Here is an 18584-nt window from a genome sequence, read left to right as displayed (position 1 = left end):
CTCCTCTGCTATCACTTTGTCCATCTCCTCCTCCACCCGTCTTTCTGCGTGCGTCACCTCCTCCCACCCCGTTTCTGTTCATCTCCTCGTTACCGTTACTACTCTTTATGTCCCCGTCCCGCCCCCCCTCCCCCCTGCGCACTGTCTTCTTACTCCTCTCTCTCTGACCTTGGCCATTGTTTATTGTTATTGCAAATGAAACCTTGAGTAGGAATTGAAATCACTTAAAATGATTGGTTAAATAAGTTGGGCTTATCAGTATAAGGGATATGAGAACGACCTCTCCAGGTACAGGATCTGTAAGGATAGTAGTTTTAATGACAGTATTTCATGTAGTTGTAATCTGTAAATGAGTATCATTACAAAGATTCAATCAATTCAGACTCAACAGTACTATTAGAATCATAAGCTGATAAGCCATATGTACAACACAGTCATTTAAAAAAACACATAGCCCATGTTCATCTGAATGTATATTAGCATATCATGTAAAAAATTTGAAGTAAATTGGTCAAGAGCTTTTCGAGATTTATGGTAACTATATAATATTACATATATATTTATATATTATGAATATTAAAAGATGTGTAGCCTGTGTCCATTTGGATGTTTCTTAGAAAATCATGTAAAAATTTGATGTTAATTGGTGAAGTACTTTTCGAAATTTTTTAGACTAACATTAAACGATGATGTCTTTATATAGTAGTATAGATAAACAAAAAAGTGATGGTCCTATAACATACCCTTTGGATACGCCTAAGTTAATTTTACATCTGAAGATTTATCTCGGTTGAGTATGACATGCTAAGTTCTATTTGCTAGAAACTCTTCAGTCCAATCACACAACTAGTCTGATATTACCAGTACTCTTATCTTGTTCATTAGACAGCAGTGCGAAACTGTATCAAATGCCTTTTGGAAGTTGACGCACAGAGCGTGTGAGGTAACGGGCGACTTTTGGTGCCCTGAAAATAATCTAAGTTCGGAGTTGGTGTGGCCGCACAGGCCGCTCGGCAAGCCGGGACTCGTCAGCAACCGCCTGGTGCTGAACATTAGCCGGAGCAAGAGGGGTAGCCCCAGCGCTTGGTCCAGGCTGACCGCGTCGCTGGGAATTCCGTGTTGACGTTGTGCTGAGGACTGTGCTTTGTGTCAGTGAAGGAGATTTGTGTGCCGGGAGTGACAAAGATGGCGACGGACTTTGTGAAACCGTAATGGCAGACATTTCACGGTTCATGTAGAAATGAATAATAGCCAGAGGAATCGAGACACCTTACAAAGAAACATGTACATTACCATTATTTGCATGATGATTCTTATGGTGTAATCAGATTTTCAATATCTTTATTAGTTTAAAGTTTAGTATCTGACTGTAAATTATACAAGTAACACCCAGCAACGAATTTCCAAAATATAAACGCTTCATCCAGTTTTGTCGATCAATGTGTCTTTAGAAAGCTATTAGTGTAAACCTAAATTGGTACGAATTATAGGCATGTAACTTGAATAGTACATGAGTTATTCGAGGTCAAAGTGGCCGGTTGCTATTGATCGCGTCAGGCCACAAGTACTCCACAGTTACACAAAAAAATGGTAGCAGCATTCTTATAAATATCTTCATCTGTCTATGTCTTTGTTGATATCCAATATATACTATTCATGAAGAAATTGGTCAAATATTTATTGTGTGTTAGAAAGCACAGAGACATTAGGCTACTGGCCTACTTTTGTCTCTATTCCTTTGATATATGTTTATTCGATTTGTTTATGTATTTAATAATGTGTGTGAGAGCATGTTTATGGTCCTACCATAGGAATATTTATTCAATTTCAAGTTATTTAAATGTAAATACAGTATTTCGTATGTGTTTCAATATGTTTGTGAGTGTGTGTTGGCTTGGAGACGTGGCGGGAGCACTCTAGCCAATCACAGTGCTCGTTACTACGGTAGGCTACTACCAAAGTCAATGGAGAGGTTGGTATGAAAGTGGGGGAGGAGCATCGGGTCGCACAGGACACGAGGAGAGTGCTGGATGGGAAGGTGCGACGGACAGTTGCAGAAAATACTTGGAGAGTGTTGAACAGATTGCGCGTGGTCACGGGAGATAGAAATATCTCATAGTGCTGACTTGTGCACTTATGAGATTTCCGTGGCATCTGCAGTGAAGACGTAGTATGCATTTAGAAGTGAATATCGCAAGCTATGTTGTTGTTCGTAACTAATTACGTGAAGTAGGAATTTATTGTTTGCCTGTTATTCAACTTATATTTTATTTAAGTGCTGGACCATCGACAACAATAAATGTTTTGCAGTAAGAAACGGCATTCTTAAAGGTACTTCTGCTATCGTACTCATCATTTAAAGTCGTTAAAAATAATACCTGCAGATTTTATTTAATTGCAATCTTTCATTTATAAATTTCTATGTTACATTCAGAACTCGCAGTTGCCGAGTGATAGGAACCTTCGACCGTTCGATTCATATGTATATTCATATTGTATTCTGTAGACTCAGCAGTATTTGGCTTGTAATGCAGCAACTGCGTATCCCAGCCCCTAGACAACAAAACCAGCCAAAACTTTTAATATTTCAGCTCTGAGTCTAAGGGTACGTAGCTGAGGGCCACCATTAATTTTTTAATTTGAAATCCCGCAACTGGGGGCTCGTCTGGGATTAGTGTCCTGCAAAGCGGTAATTCCTTTTCTCTCTGTTATTCAGCGTACTATGCAAAACTAGTAGAGATTTCTGTAGAGTGAACCTCTCACAAAAGACAGTGTGAGATCGTCCCCCCCCCCCCCCCCCCTCTCCCCCGCTGCAAGTAGGTTTCTGGAAATAGTGAAATTTCCCAGTCATTTTCGCAGCTAACATATGCTATCGATAGAGGTCCTAATCTAATTTGGGAATTTGCATGGGGGCTCAGAGTCTAAATAAGTTGAGTGCAGGGAACGTTAGCGGTTAGCGCTTTTAACGGACAGCGGTATCGGAGATGGTTGGAACACGCGGTAACCGATCGGCAGCAGCTACAGTTACTTCTCCAGTGGCGGACTCAGTTCAACAGCAGTATGACGGCAGCATCTTGTGTTTAAATCTGAAGTTCAAGCTCCACTTACAGATCTCGCGAATATAAAACAGTCACCTAGTATGTGTAATTCTGAAAACGTATGTGAGCGTGAAAGTGTAACTAGCAGGAATTCAGGCAAGTGGAATGATTGTGGCGGAGATATGATGTCTCAGCTAATGCAAATGATCCAGGGATTGGGAAATAAAATGAATACAATAAGAGTTCGAAAAGTGTTTTTTGAATAAATTTTGGAGCGAGGCAAAACAGACGTGGATCCAAAATGAATTTTTAAATGAGCCAAGTTATAGGTACGGTAATGGGACGATGAGAGATTTTTGCAAGTGCAAACTTGGCAATTTTATGCATGTGAAACATCCGTTGGGGGTTTTAACGGAAATCACCACGTTAAAAAGGCGATTACCCAAAAATTTGCAGTGGGATCTTGTCCATAGTCTATGTGATTCCGTGGACGAATTTCTAGAATTTGTAGAAAAATTAGAGAGGGCTTTGAGGTTCAAACCTCAGAGCAAACCGGGTGGTAGTTATCAAAATGGGAATCTAAATAATCATCACCAAAATAATAATCATGAGAGAAATCAAAAGAATTCTCAGGGAGAAAGCAGCTGGAATGAGCAGAATGGTCAGAGAACGAACGGGAGTGATAACTTCCGTGAATGGGACCAAAGTAAAGAACGCAAAACTGATGGGGGAAATTCGTGCGAAGTGCAATCGCGTAACAACCGGTTGGGAAACTGATGTTCGCCACATCTCAGGTCCTGGGATGGCGATCTGAACAGGCGATGAAAAGGACTGGAGATAATGGTAATGGTACAGATGATGTTGACAGGTTTGGAGAAAGGCAACAAATATGTAATATGGAGTGTGTTAAAGAGGAAGGCTATATAGGCGGCTCTTTCAATAAAAGCAGGTGCGAACGGTGGAAGCACAGATTTGTGAGAGATTTAAGTAAAAGTAATGGAAATAAATTTGCGGGGAATGATGTAAGTTATGTATATGTAATGAATGAGTGTGTGAATGGTGATGAATGGAAAGATTCAGTGGTTGAAAGAGAAGTTAAAGAGGAGATGAATTTTGTGAAAGCAAATTGTGTGGAGAGTTCTGAAGAGGTATTAGCAAATAGTAGAAATTGCGATAAGGAAGACATTGTAATTGTAGTAGCAAGTACTTGTGAGTCGGCGAAAAGCGTCAATGTTAGTGAACGCGGCATAGCTTTGGTCTTGGCAGCTGCAAGTGAGGGTTATTGTGTTATGGCGGAAAGTGTCAATGTTACTAAGGGAGGCTTAGCATTGGTCTCGCCAGCAGTTGAAGTTAAAAATGTATTGGCAGAGGTAGATGATTTCTGTTTAAGGGAACAGAGTAATGGTTACAGCCACATGATGAATGCAGAAATCATGGAAGGCCTGAGACACAAACTGTGGACTGTTATCCGTCATGAGCATATAAGGCAACGGTTCAATAGAATTTTTTTTAGAGAGGACCTGAATCATAGCGACAGCTGATGTTGAAGGACAGCAGGTAACATGTGGAAGCTTAGAGAATGCACTGACAGCCAACAACCATTAAGAATTTAGGTAGGGTCCAGCAAAATCAACGTGGGCACGTTCCCACGGGCATTATGGTGCGTAGCATCGCCTGCATCACCATGTGTTGGGTAGCTCACTAAGAGCAATCTGTGGCAAGATATACAGTGTCACCTTTGATCCTGTCAAAAACACGTCCCGATGGGCAAATATCTTGGTACGTGGGTAATTTCACGTGAAATCACACAGTTGGAAATTTTTACCTGTGCAACTGAAGAGCTGTATTTTCAAGTAATATTATAAATCACCCAGTGGCCGTTGCCCTTATGTCACATATTTTTCTGAAAATTTGGTGTAAGAATGTACATAATGAGTTAGGGTTAAAATGTTTTTTCTAGAATTTCTTGACCAAAATTGTAATTAGGAGACCATTTTGAAATGTGGACCCCCTTCTACCAACTGGCATTGAGAAATGAAGCGCCTTGTAAGTTTGTAACCACTATAACTTTTTTATTTATGAATCAATTTTATTCAATTTCGTGTCATTGGAAAGTAAATGAATAGAACTATAATATAAAAATTATTAATGTGCTGTGTCTAAGCAACAAATGTTTGAAAATTTGTAATTAATGTAATTTCTCACCATTTTTTTGCAGATTTCAGGAATTTTTTTTATAGCAGAATCACAAGTTTCACCATCTGGATTTTTGTTTCAAATAATTCCTACTGCCATACTTTTCAACATAAAAAATCACAAGGGTGTTTGTCCTCTATTGTCAGATCTTATACTTTTTCAATAATGCTGTAATAATTAATTGCCTTCAAATAGCTAATCAACAATATATGAAACAACAATAAAAAATTCAGTCTAGCAGCAACACTCACATCCAACACAGGCTGTGTGTGTTAGGTTTTTGTGTGTGCTTTATATATCTGAAGGACATTTTTGTCTTGATTTTGTGCTTCTTATATAAGCATCCATTCTGTCTGGTAATTAGAGAACAAGAAAAAGTTTCAAACCATCCAGTTCTTTTCTGCAACATACACAGTTGATTAAAAATCACAATGGAAAACAAATGTTGTTTAGGTTTTGTGTCAGCAGCCGTGTGTCAGAAGAAAAGTAGTAGCAGTGAATAGCTTGATTTAATAGATATGTCAACCCTGAATCAAGCTGATATTGAATTATTGAAGCTAAAAAGCACCTGTGGAAATATAACGAGTGTTTGTTCTTCTCACAAAAGGCTCTATTTGGGAACATTTGAAGACAGACAAAGAATTTGCTGTGACCCTTTTAAGAAACATGGTAAAAAGACTGCTAAGAAATCTTTGAAACCTATTTCTTTAACCATGACAAGGAAGTATAAAACCCTTGGACTTATCTCAGGTACCAAGCTGTGCATAACATGCCATAAGGACATTTTATCTCCTATGGGGGATAACCTTCCAGGGATGGATGAATGTGAAGTTGAAGATCAAGAATATACACCAGATCCATCTACAGCTCTTCAAAAACTTAATGAAAGTTGTGAATTACTTGAAATTTCACCATTTAAGGTTACCAAGAGAGCACAAGACAGGCATCCAGAATACATTCGATCCAAGTCTCGTTGCTTAGCTTTAAAATCCCAGCAAACAGTATCAGAAGCGCTACATGTTCCAGTGAAAAATGTGTCTGAAGAAACAGGCAGTGCTGAATGTACAGACTGTAATATTTTAATGCAAAAACTTAAAGAGAAATTCAGCAGAAGTTCTGTTAAAGAAAAACTGCAAATACTTACCTTAGACCAGCTTCATGGAGTAAAGAAAAAATCCAAATGTTTTTTAACGCTACTGAATGCACGGTAAAGAAATTGAGGGTATTGCTAAAAGAATATGGTATTTTGTCAAAAGGGCGTTATAAAGTGGGAAACAGAACAGGTAAGGATGTGGAAAAACATGTCCAGAATTTTTACTGTGAAGATGATATAAGTCACATTTCTCCTAATAAAAAAGTCAGTCTGTCTGTCCCTTCAGAAAATGGCAAAAAAGTGTATAAGACAAAAAGACTAATTTTAGATAATCTGAAAGATGTATACTTAGCTTTCAGAGAGAAATACCCTGAAGATAAAATTGGTTTTACTACATTTTGTGAACTTAGGCCAAAAGAATGTGTTACTGTAAACGTATGTGTATGCACGTAGAACCAAAATGTAAAACTGTTAATGCATGCTGCACATGTGAAAGAACTGTACACTGAACTTCTACAGAAACTTGTGTGCAATCTGGAAAACAAGGAGTGCATGCTGCATCGTTGTTCTCGGTGTCCTGACAGATATGAACTGCGCAATTTTTTAATGGAGCTGGAGTCCTTAAAAGATTGTGGAAATGTTGTTTTCAAACAATGGATGCAAACTGATCGATCTACACTGGAAACATTAATGAAGACGAGCGATGAATTTGTTGAGTACCTCATGCAAAAACTTCAAAACTTAACACAACATCATTATGTATTAAAATCTCAGAGTCACTACTTCAATTCAAGCAAATAAACCCTCCCTGATACTACATGCATCATCATAGTGGATTTTGCAGAGAACTATACCTGTTTGCGTCAGGATGCTGCACGAGGATTTCACTGGCAGAACATTCAAGTCACCCTTCAGCCTTTTTTTGTGGTGTACTTTAAAACAGATGACTGCAGTAAGTCAATGTCATTGTGTTGTATAAGTGACTGTTTGCAGCATGATACAAACGCATTCCATGTTTTCCAGAAAACTGCTCTCACTTATGTATTGGAACAATTACCACACATCCAGCATGTTATTTACTTCAGTGATGGCATTTCTGCACAATATAAAAACTTTAAGGACATTTTAAATTTGTGTCATCACAAGCAAGATCATGGAGTAACTGCAGAATGGAATTTTTTGCCACTAGTCATGGCAAAAATGCATGTGGTGGAGTTGGTGATACTATTACACGTTTAGCAACAAGAACAAGTTTACAGCGTCCATATGACAGTCACATTTTAAGTCCAAAAGATCTGTTTACATTTGTCAAAACTCATGTTCCAGGAATAGAAACCTTTTATATTACAACAGAGGAGGTAACAAAGTTACAAACATGTTACAAAAATGATATGAGACTGGTTCTACCATTCCTGGGACAAGAGTGAATCATTTTTTTCAAACCACTCAATGATAAGTTGCTGATAAAGCGTGTTTCATCATCTAATAAATTCATTCAAGTTCCTCTTGGAATTCAAAACACTGCCTCTAACACAATTAAAGAAGAAACATTTGTCGCAGCTATCTACGATAACCAGTGGTGCCTTGGAAAAATTCTACAGATAAGTGAAGAACACACAGATCCGAAAGTCAAGTTCGTGAGTCCAAGTGGTCCTTACTCAAGTTATTCTTTGCCACTTCACACTGATGTTTGCTGGATACCTTATGAAAACATTTTAATGACTTTGCCTGCTCCTAGAGCAAGCACAAGTACTGGTTGTTTATATACTTTTGAATCAGACATAATATTGTCTATTGAAAACTTGTTTAAAAAAATGAATGCTTTTTAGAATTTTATGAATGTGTTTTATGAGAACTGATCGTCATTTGTGACTACTAGATAAGAGACACAAAATGGAATGTGTATATTATTATTTATGTTCTTTCTGTTTTAAATGATTAAACAGAACAAACACCCTTCTTATTTTTTTAAATGTTGAAATATATGACAATAGGAATTCTTTGAGACAAAATTTAAAATGGTGAAACTTGTGACTTTGACGAAAAAATTTCATGAAGTTTGGAAAAAAATATTTTTGAAAAATGACTTTAATTACAGATTTGCACATATTTATATGCACACTTGCAGCATTTTTATAGTTTAGTGATATAGTTGGTCGTTTTTATCTTCCTAATGACACCAAATTGAATAAAATTGATTTATAAATAAGGGAGTTATAGTAGTTAAAAACTTTCAACCTACCTTTCGTACTGACGCCAGATGGAGAAAATGCTAGACATTTCAAAATGGCCTCCTGACTACAGTTTTGATCTAAAAAATCTGAAAATAATAATTTTATCACTTTCTATTGATGTACTTTCTTACACCAAATTTTCAAAAATATCTGTGACATGATGGCCATGAGATTTCTTTATTTTGGGTGATTTTAAATGAAATGAGCCACCTGAGACCCTTCCCAATGTCCCTGATGTAGGAGCTGAAGCACGTTTCGCTGTCGGGCAGCTGGGATCACAACCATAGGTGACAGCCCATCTGTAGCTGAGAGAACAAAACCATCAGATACCAAAAGGCAGTGACAGAGGGAAAATAGTTAAACAAAGGATCAGAAGTCATGCCTGAAGGCCTATTTGGCCAACAGTGCTGAACAAGATGGACAACTTGATGCAAAACCAGGTCAGTGATGACAGCCGCTGCGATCTGGGAATGTAGTAGGAAACTGTTCGTTCATCCTGATCAAAAGTAGCATCCAGCCCCAATGAAAGCTGGGACAGCACATCAGCATTGGCATGCTGTGCCGTAAGTTGAAAATGTAGCGAGACAGGAACACGGCCCAGTGCTGGAGATGATGTGCGGCTTTGTTGAGCAACAAAGAAGAAATATTAAACAACAAAACCAAGGGCTTGTGATCACTAATGAGGTAAAACTTAGACCGGTACAAGAACACATGAAACTTTTTGATGGTGTAGACCAATTGTAGTCAACGTGGTCCCTTCCACCTACTAATGGGCATTCCAGCTTTCCTGATGGATGGCAGGTGGTATAGATTTTAAAAACAGTTTCAGTAAGCTTTCACAAAATTTTGGCATAAAGTATTTGCTAAGTAGTTATTATTATATGCTTAAATTTGCCATACCTCTGCTTTATAAATTTTGTAAGCGAAAGTTGCTTCCCTTCTGTACACATCACCGTTACTGAGGAACTGGTGAGCAATTAGCATCCTACCTTACAGACTTCACAGAAGCTCTCCTGGTGACCTTGCAGAACTAGCTACTCAAGGGAAAAAGGATATTGCTGAGATATGGCTTAGCCACAGCCTCAGGGATGTTACCGGGATGAAATTTTCACTCTGCAGTGGAGTGTGCACTGATATGAACCTTCCTGGCAGATTAAAACAGTATGCTGGACCACGACGTGAACTTGGGATCTTTGCCTTTGCCAGGTGATAGAGGACTTGCTCGTGAAAGGCAACTGTGGCCGGAGCGAGACTCAAACTCAGGAACTTTGCCTATGCCAGGAACTTTGCCTATGCCAGAGCACTTGCCTGCAAAAGGCAAAGGATCTAAGTTCAAGTCTCAGTCCGGCACACAGTTTTAATCTGTCAGGAAGTTTCATATCAGTGCACACACTGCTGCAGAGTGAAAATTCACTCTGGAAACATTCCCCAGGCTGTGGCTAAGCCATATCTCCACAATATCCTTTCTGCCAGGAGTGCTAGCTCTGCAGGAGAGCTTCTGTGAAGTTTGGAAGGTAAGAAACGAGGCACTGGTGGAACTGAAGGTGTGAGGACAGGTCGTGAGTCGCACTTGGATAGCTCAGATGGTAGCGCTCTTGCCCGCAAAAGGCTAAGGTCCCGAGTTCTAATCTTGGTCCAGCACACAGTTTTAATCTGCGAGGAAGTTTCACATCAGCGCACACTCCATTACAGAGTGAAAATTTCATTCTGGTACTTCCTACTTTACCGTCCTGTTGTGTTCTAACAAACCCTTTGGTTGAAGATAGCTTTACTGTTTTACATTACTCCTAAACCTAGGTGGTAAGGATCACAGACTTATGAAGAGCTCTGAATGGATTATGTTTTCTTAGATTTCTTCGAAAGAGTCTCTTTTATATGTTCTTTTTGTGATACCTCACACCCCCCTCAGCTGCAACATAACAAAATCCATTTAGTTTCATGGCTGTGTTGTACTGTTTGTGTTCTTATCTTTCATCCATCTTTCTTCTGATATTGATTAGGCACCTACTTGAGCAAATATATCTTTGCTGCCAACTCCTTTTCATTTTTGCCACAAATGAAAGAAGAAAAACAATAAATACTGGTTTTCTTCTCATTCTGGCAGCAGTTATAAGGAGTGAACACAACCCAGAAGACACACACATTTATGTAAGATTTTGCTCAATATATTGGTGAATTGATAAAAAATTGGTGTTGCCTACGTTATATAAAATGTCAGTTAAAACTTAGCAACATTTGTTAGAAGCTTATCCAGAAAGCAGAAACTACTGTAGAGAGCAGATCTGGAATCTGATTTGTGCTTGTGAGAAAGATGGGAATGATTTTTTAAATTAATGTTCTGACATCTAGTTTTATGTAATTGTGCCCCTAATCTCACTCTGGGTATGTACTCATAGATATTTTATAGTTTTTATCATTTCCAGTGACTGATCTTAAATGATTCATCAAATAGTAATGGGTATTTCCTCCTTCTAGGGAAATGACTTGCATATGTTAGTGCTGGGAGTGGAATGCCACCACTTGTACCTGAAGTTGGTCCTCTGTAGATCTTCCTACATTTTGCTACGACTTTCTGCCACCATGACTACCCTATGTACATTAGCATCATCTGTGAATAGCCTCATGAAACTCCCAATGTTATGCACCAATTCATTTATGTATGTTGTGAATAGCATTGCAGATGAAGCTGAGTAGCACCGTGCTGTAGTGGTTATGATACTAAACTGTTAGATGGAGGGCCGTGAGTTCAAAACTCACCTCGACTGTACAATTGTAATTTCTGTATTCGGTTCGAGTACATTCTAGAAGTGTCTAAAAATGTCAAGCATAATTGTACTGGAATGTTTTTTAGTTGTAAATATACTGAATGTGTTCTGGCTGGAGGCAGTTTTATCTGCACTCCTATTTGTGCAAGTACTGAATAAACCTTCGTTAAGTGAAGTTAGTGTTCGTCATTCATCTGCTTACACCATCTTCTACGTGACATTATTCTGGTGGAGACACTGGGGTATTGGAACTTGTAGTAGCGCACATTATCGACGACACAGTGGCTTTCATCGGGCTGTGACAGAGCTGCCATTTACGTGGCGGGGAACCCGAGTCCGAGCCATATTCAGCAGATTGCAATCTACTGGAGACAAGAAGACGACGACATTACGATGACAGCAACGGTGTGCCACCACATGAGACATCCTTCCGGGTTCTCTGGTGACAATGGCCAAGATACAAACAAGTGGCTGAAGGTATATGAGCGTATAGCCAAACTTAATAGATGGGATGAAACTATGTGTTTGGCTAATGTGTGTTTCTACTTGGCGGGCACTACCAAGCAATGGTATGAGAACAACGAGGAGACGTTCACAAGCTGGGGAGTATTCCAGGCAGAAACTGCGCAACTATTTCGGTGACACATAACGACAGAAGTGAAAGGCTGAAGATAAATTAAAGTGCAGGGCACAGTGTCCAGGAGAAATTATGGCATCCTGCTTTCAAGACGTACTGTAGCTGTGCAAAATAGTGGATCCTTGAATGAAGGAGGAAGACAAGGTTGTACTTCTCATGGAGGGTGTTGCTGAGGACATGTATCAAGCCCTACTCGTGAAGGAAGTTTCGACAGCAGACGACTTCATAAAATTGTGCCAGTATATCGAGACAATGCAACAAAAAAGAATTCCACACAAGAAGTTTGAACGGCTTCCAAACGTTGTGTCGATGTCTGTGATGGAGGAAGCAACTGATTTCACAAGTGTTGTTCGTCAAATAGTGAGAGAGGAAGTTCAGAAGGCACTTGGATTGCACAGCGAGCAAAAAACCGAGACTCTTCAAGAGGTCATAAGGGAGGAAGAACCGAGCGGGGTGGCGCAGTGGTTAGACACTGGACTCGCATTCGGGAGGACGACGGTTCAATCCCGCGTCCGGCCATCCTGATTTAGGTTTTCCGTGATTTCCCTAAATCACTCCAGGCAAATGCCGGGATGGTTCCTCTGAAAGGGCACGGCCGACTTCCTTCCCAATCCTTCCCTAATCCGATGAGACCGATGACCACGCTGTCTGGTCTCCTTCCCCAAACCAACCAACCAACCAAGGGAGGAAGTGGAACAGATATTGAACCCAATCTCTCATCCTTCATTTCCCTTTAAAACAGTGAAAAAGTCGAGACCCAGGCGAAGTTACATTCCTACAATGCCGCATGAGGAACCTGTTTGGGCACCAAGGAAGACTGATGTCTGGAGGACCCAGGACAACCAACCAGTATGTTTACACTGTGGACGACCGGGACATGTGGTGCGCATTTGTTGAGAAAGGCAGTGGATACTTGATGACGCCCGCACCAGAAGACAGCAGACCGATCTTAGCCTACGCCAACTCTGGGTCGACGAAGATGAACAAGAATATGTGGGTGCAGGACGACGTAGGTCACCATCGCCACAAGCTAGCTGCTGAAGAGGATGCTCCCCAACACGCCAATCAAGGTTTCCATCGCCGTTTAGAAGCTCCAGCTGATCACCTAGATGCCGCAACGTTTGAAACTAAAGGGTGTGACCTTCATTGGAGGTCAGGCTGCTGAAGAGCAAAAATATTCTGCCATCAATCACTACAAAAATGAAAGGAAACTATGTCAATATCATAATGGATGGACGACCAGCCCAAGCTCTTGTGGACTCTGGAGCATCATGTTCAGTCATTTTGGAGAAGTACTATCGCCAGTTGCAGGAAACCGTATTCGTCGACAGCAAAACTTCTCTGCTCAAGGTAGCTAATGAAAAATATGTAAAACCTACAGGAAGATGTACCATTCATGTGGTTATAAGAGGCTGTACACAACTCTCAGAATTCATTGTCTTACAAGAGTGTAGTCATGCCATCATTCTCGGATGGGACTTTTTTAAAGCTTCTCAGGAAATTATAGGTTGTGGTCGCTCGAAGACTATGCTAGATGAGATGAGATACTGTGGACAGGAAGATGCACATCCCAGTGTGTGGAGACTTTGTGCTGGATGAAGTGATCATTCCTGCAGTCACTGCTAGTAAGGAAACTGTCACGTGTCATGCCATGGATCAACCAATGGATCTTGTAGTGGAATGTAAAAGGAGCATAACACTGAAGAATAACTTCACCATCCCAGCCTCTGTCATCTTGTTTAAGAACGGATTCAGTGAATTGTAGAGTGTTAACTGGTGCCAAGAACTGCAGATCCTTCCAAGACACATGTGCGTACAACCGCTGAGCCGTTAATTGAAGAACAGCTGAGCATCTCAGAAACCTCCCATGCCAAGTCTGTCGGTGAAATTAGTGCTACCACTACGAGACAAGATCTTCTAGCTCAACTATCACCAGATCTCACGAAGGATCAACACAAGAAGCTACTTGCCATTCTTCAAGAGTTCTCTGAATGCTTCAATCCACAGGTGAAGGGCAAATTAGACAAATTGATGGTGAAGCACTGGTTTAGTACTGGAGACCATTAACCAATAAGCCAGATAGCATACCCTTTGTCAGCAACGGAATGTCAAATAATTCGTGACAAGGTAGAGAAAATGGTGAAGAATGGCATCATTCAGCCTTCGCAGAGCCCATGGTCGTCACCAGCGGTCCTTGTCAGAGAGTAGGATGGTAAGGCACCTGAAGTGGACGATGTGTCTTTGTTATTTAGATGACATTATAGTATTCTCGGTTACATTTTATGAACATAGAGGAAGACTGAGGGCCATTCTTAAGTGTCTCCAACAAGCCGGACTGAAACTTAATCCAAGAAAGTGTCTCTTTGGAGCAAGAGAAATCTAAATACTTGGACACCTTGTGTCAAACAAAGGTGTGTGGCCAGACACAGAGAAGGTGAGATCTATAATGACATTTCCTATTCCTAAAAGTATTAGAGATGTTAGAGGCTTCCTCAGATTATGTTCTTATTACCGTCATTTTATCAAAGACTTTTGTATCAAAGCCGGTCCGCTCCAAGAGTTGTTAAAAGCTGATGCTAGATTCATCTGGGGTGGTGCTCTACAAGATACTTTTGATGTGCTGCAAAAAGCTCTGATGACTGACCCTGTACTTGGTCTGTATTATGAGAGAGCACCTACATAACTACACACAGATGCCAGTGGGTATGGGAACGTTGCTGTTCCGATGCAAATTTCCAATGGAAAAGAGAAGGTTATAGCCTATGCTTCTAGGACACTTAAAAAAGCCGAGAGAAACTACCCAACTACTGAAAGAGAACGTATTGCTGTGATCTGGGTCATCTGCAAATTTCGACAGCATCTGTATGGAGGGCCATTCACAGTTGTTACAGACCATCATTCACTTTGTTGGTTGGCAGGTCTTAAGGTTCCAACAGGACAACTCGACAGGTGGGCACTACGTCTTCAAGAGTAAGACAGTACCATAGTGCACAAAAGTGGAAGAAAACACCAAGATGCAGACTGTCTCTCAAGAAACCCTGTGCAAGACCATCTAGACGTTGATGAAGATAGTGACTGTGTTGCTGCACTCTATGATCTCTCTGCTGAGCAGAAGAAGAATGCCAAGATATCTCAAATTATGCTTGCCTTAAATCAGCCAGAGGGTGTGAAAGGACAATTTAAGGTAGTTAATGTATTACTTTGCAAGAAAAACTTTGATCCGTTTGGAAAGACGTGGCTACCAGCAAGAAAAACTTTGATCCGTTTCGAAAGAGGTGGCTACTAGTGATTCCTAAACACATGTGCTTATATGTTCTAGCCTACAGAAATCCTATGACACACCTGAGGCCTCACATTTAGGTTTTATTAAGATGTATGATAGAACCCGCAAGAGAGTTTTCTGGCCAGGTTTATTTAGAAGTATCCGTCACTATGTGTCGCACTGTCGAGAGTGCCAGAGGAGAAAGGCAGTCCCTCAGAAACCACCTGGCCGACTTATACAAATTCCACCAGCCAAAATGCCTTTCCAGGGAATTGGCATTGACCTCCTCAGACAATTTCCAACGTCTGCTAGTGGCAATAGATGGATTATTGTGTGCACTGATTATCTGACATGCCATGCCATTACAAAAGCAGTGAAAACAGCCGAAGCATTCGAGGTAGCCAAATTCATCGCGGAAGACATTGTATTGAAACACGGTGCCCCAAGGATGTTAATTACGGATTGAGGGAAAGTTTTACAATCAAATCTTGTCATAGAGATAAACCGAAGGTGCAACATTACTCATCACATGACGACTGCCTACCGTCTGCAAACTAACGGGCTTACTGTATGCCTTAATAAGACCTCGCCCGATGTGCTATCAGTGTTCATCAGTGTTGAGCAGAGCAACTGGGGTGAGGTGCTACCTTTTTTGACGTTTGCCTACAACACCTCCAAACAAGACACCACGAAATTTACGTCCTTTTTCCTGGCATGTGGGCATGAGGCAACTATGACGATGGACACTATGTTTCCATTACATCCTGATGACGTGGACGATGACTACATTGGTCAAGTGTTAACCAGAACTGAGGAAGCTCGGCAGTTAGCTCCACTCTGTATGCTGCAGGCTCAAGAAAACGATCGCCAAAGGTATGACGTGAGCCACTGCCCTGTTGTCTACCAGCCTGGTGACCTCGTCTGGATCTTCACTCCTGTTTGGAAGGTTGGTTTCTCTGAGAAGCTCCTCAGGCGCTACTTTGGACCTTATAAGGTTGTAAGACAGTTGTGTGATGTTATTTATGAAGTTGAAGATTTCAACCCCAACACAAGACGACAAAAGTTCAGAGATATGGTCCACGTCCTTCGAATGAAGCCCTATAAGAATCCTACAACACAGGGTAAATTCGAAGCTCCAAAGACAGGCAACAAGCAGAAAGGTGACGAAGAGCATAGAAGCAAAAGAAGTTCTAAGAAGATCACCACCAGGGCGAGCATCAGTCATCGGGAGTCAGAGTATACAGGACCAATGACTCTTTCCTGGACTAGGAGGACGTAACACCGAGACGCTGTTCTCATAAGAGAGGAGCAATGTCGCAAAAGCAGCTGAGTAGCACCTTAGTGTAGTGGTTATGATACTAAACTGTTGCATGGAGGGTCATGAGTTCAAAACTCACCTGGACTGTACAATTTTAATTTTTATATTTGGTTTGAGTAAATTCTAGAAGTATTCACAAATATCAAGAACCATTGGACTGGAATGTTCTGTATACTGAATGTGTTCCGGCCGGCTGTAGTTTGCTCTGCACTCTTGTATGTGCAAGTGCTAAATAAACCTTCGTTAAGTGAAGTTAGTTTCCGTCATTCATCTAATTACCCTGTCTTCTACATGACAATAGTAATGGTTCCCTACCTAACACACAACGTGTGGGGCGTGTGTGTGTGTGTGTGTGTGTGTGTGTGTGTGTGTGTGTGTGTGTGTGTGTGTACGTGCAGATGCGTACATGGGAGGAGGATGATTTGCATTATAAACTGAAATGTGTCTGAAGATTAATATAAAAGATAATCTTTTAAATAGTCAGTTATTGCCATATTTTTCCATAACAACAATTGGACGCACCACCTTCTGGGTTGTGGGCATGTCAGCAGAACAAACTCTAATCAAATTAACAACATTTCTTTAACAGTGTATTATGATTGTAAATGTACTTGTTCCAAGTTGTTAGAAAAGATCACTGTTATGGTCTGTGGAAAAGACAAATATCTAACAGAATAGTGATTTTATGGTCAGTATCACTGTAACTGAAGTCAGGCACCCAGTTTAGTAGACAGTGTCTTCAGGGCAGCAGATACAACAATGAAAACGAGTTCTGTTCCATCCCAGTGTATGATTTTGGTACTGGCATTACTACCTGAGTTGTAGGTGAAGTCCTCTTCGATGTTTGACGTAGATGTATAATTTTATTTTCTGCAGTACATCGTAGATTTCATTGGTCGTTATGAGTTAATTTCTTGGACCTGCTAGTGTTAGATTAGCATTTAGTGAGTATATGATGTTTCCAACCCATAACATCATTATTGGCCATGAAATTTGGTACACACAACCGCAGTGAAGTATATCTCGTGTAGTTCTTGAACATATGAGTCCCTATAATTGTGTCTGGTATCAATTCTCAACTGTCTCTTATTGACCCATTCTCATGGAAAAGTGATGTTTAAGTGCACTGTGTGCTTTATACTTATATCCTTGCAAGAATAGCCAGATGTTACAAAAACCAAATTCCTTGGAATATCTGAAGACTTTTGCCCACTTGAGGTATCTACAATGAGATATTGGCAACTCTGTATTGGAGCCTGTATTCAAATTCATACATGCACAACAAGACTTGCTCTCTGTAAGAACAATTTTTCTGAGTAACATTATACCATAGCTATTAAAATGGTAGCTCTTAATTAAAATTTTTGTCAAAAAATTGAAAACTTACAGCATATGTTTTAATATTGTATGTTACCAGTAAATAAAATGAATACTATTGCTGAATACAAAAAAGTACCTAAAATTTAAACTGCACTTGCTTTTCATGCATTTTGCAAACACAGACCTCACACTGATTCAAATTTCGTTATTCTCATTTTCAATAATCATATTGATGGTTTGTGGATTCCCCACTACAGGAGAAACCCACCAGAGAAACTTCCATCAGTAGTTCTGGTATATGATGAAAACAGAGTGCCTCACGAACTCCAGATTGAGATCCTTGGAGCTGAGGAGACTTGGCACACCCCATCATTAATTATGGCTACAGCTGCAGCATCTGGTGGAAGGTTTATCTTCTCTCAGGTCAGTATTGGTCTTTGTTTGGGTAGCCTTGGAGAAGTGCTGCATATGGATTTATTGTGAAAATAGATTGTTGTTATTCAATTTCTTCTTTAACATTCCTTTCATAGCGGTGGGAAGTACTTGCTAGCATTTTACTTATTTTCGTCGCTGATATGAATATTGATAATAAAATAAATTTACCTTGAAGAAGCTAGGTGCTACATAGTGATCTCATAATAGCTAGGATTTACAAGAAGGAAATCGTATAGCACATTTCAAGCCCCTTATACTGAGTTGCTGTTACTACCTTAAAGGCCAC

The 18584-nt window shown here is 40.2% G+C and overlaps 1 protein-coding gene across 3 annotated transcripts in view; it reads left to right on the top strand.

Annotated features, from left to right (window-relative positions):
• Positions 1-18584, top strand: part of LOC126469657 (biotin--protein ligase) — a 359191-nt gene that overhangs the window by 212068 nt on the left and 128539 nt on the right. For all 3 annotated transcript variants that reach the window (XM_050096793.1, XM_050096791.1, XM_050096792.1), the window contains one exon: positions 18121-18286. In XM_050096793.1, the coding sequence (XP_049952750.1) occupies positions 18121-18286 (166 nt within the window). The remainder of the gene's footprint in view (positions 1-18120; positions 18287-18584) is intronic.

The sequence above is a fragment of the Schistocerca serialis genome, chromosome 3, assembly GCF_023864345.2.
Source record: "Schistocerca serialis cubense isolate TAMUIC-IGC-003099 chromosome 3, iqSchSeri2.2, whole genome shotgun sequence".
Taxonomy (NCBI): Eukaryota; Metazoa; Arthropoda; class Insecta; order Orthoptera; family Acrididae; genus Schistocerca; species Schistocerca serialis.
The sequence above is the reverse complement of the archived record's forward strand: the minus strand, read 5'-3'. Positions and strand labels throughout refer to the sequence as shown.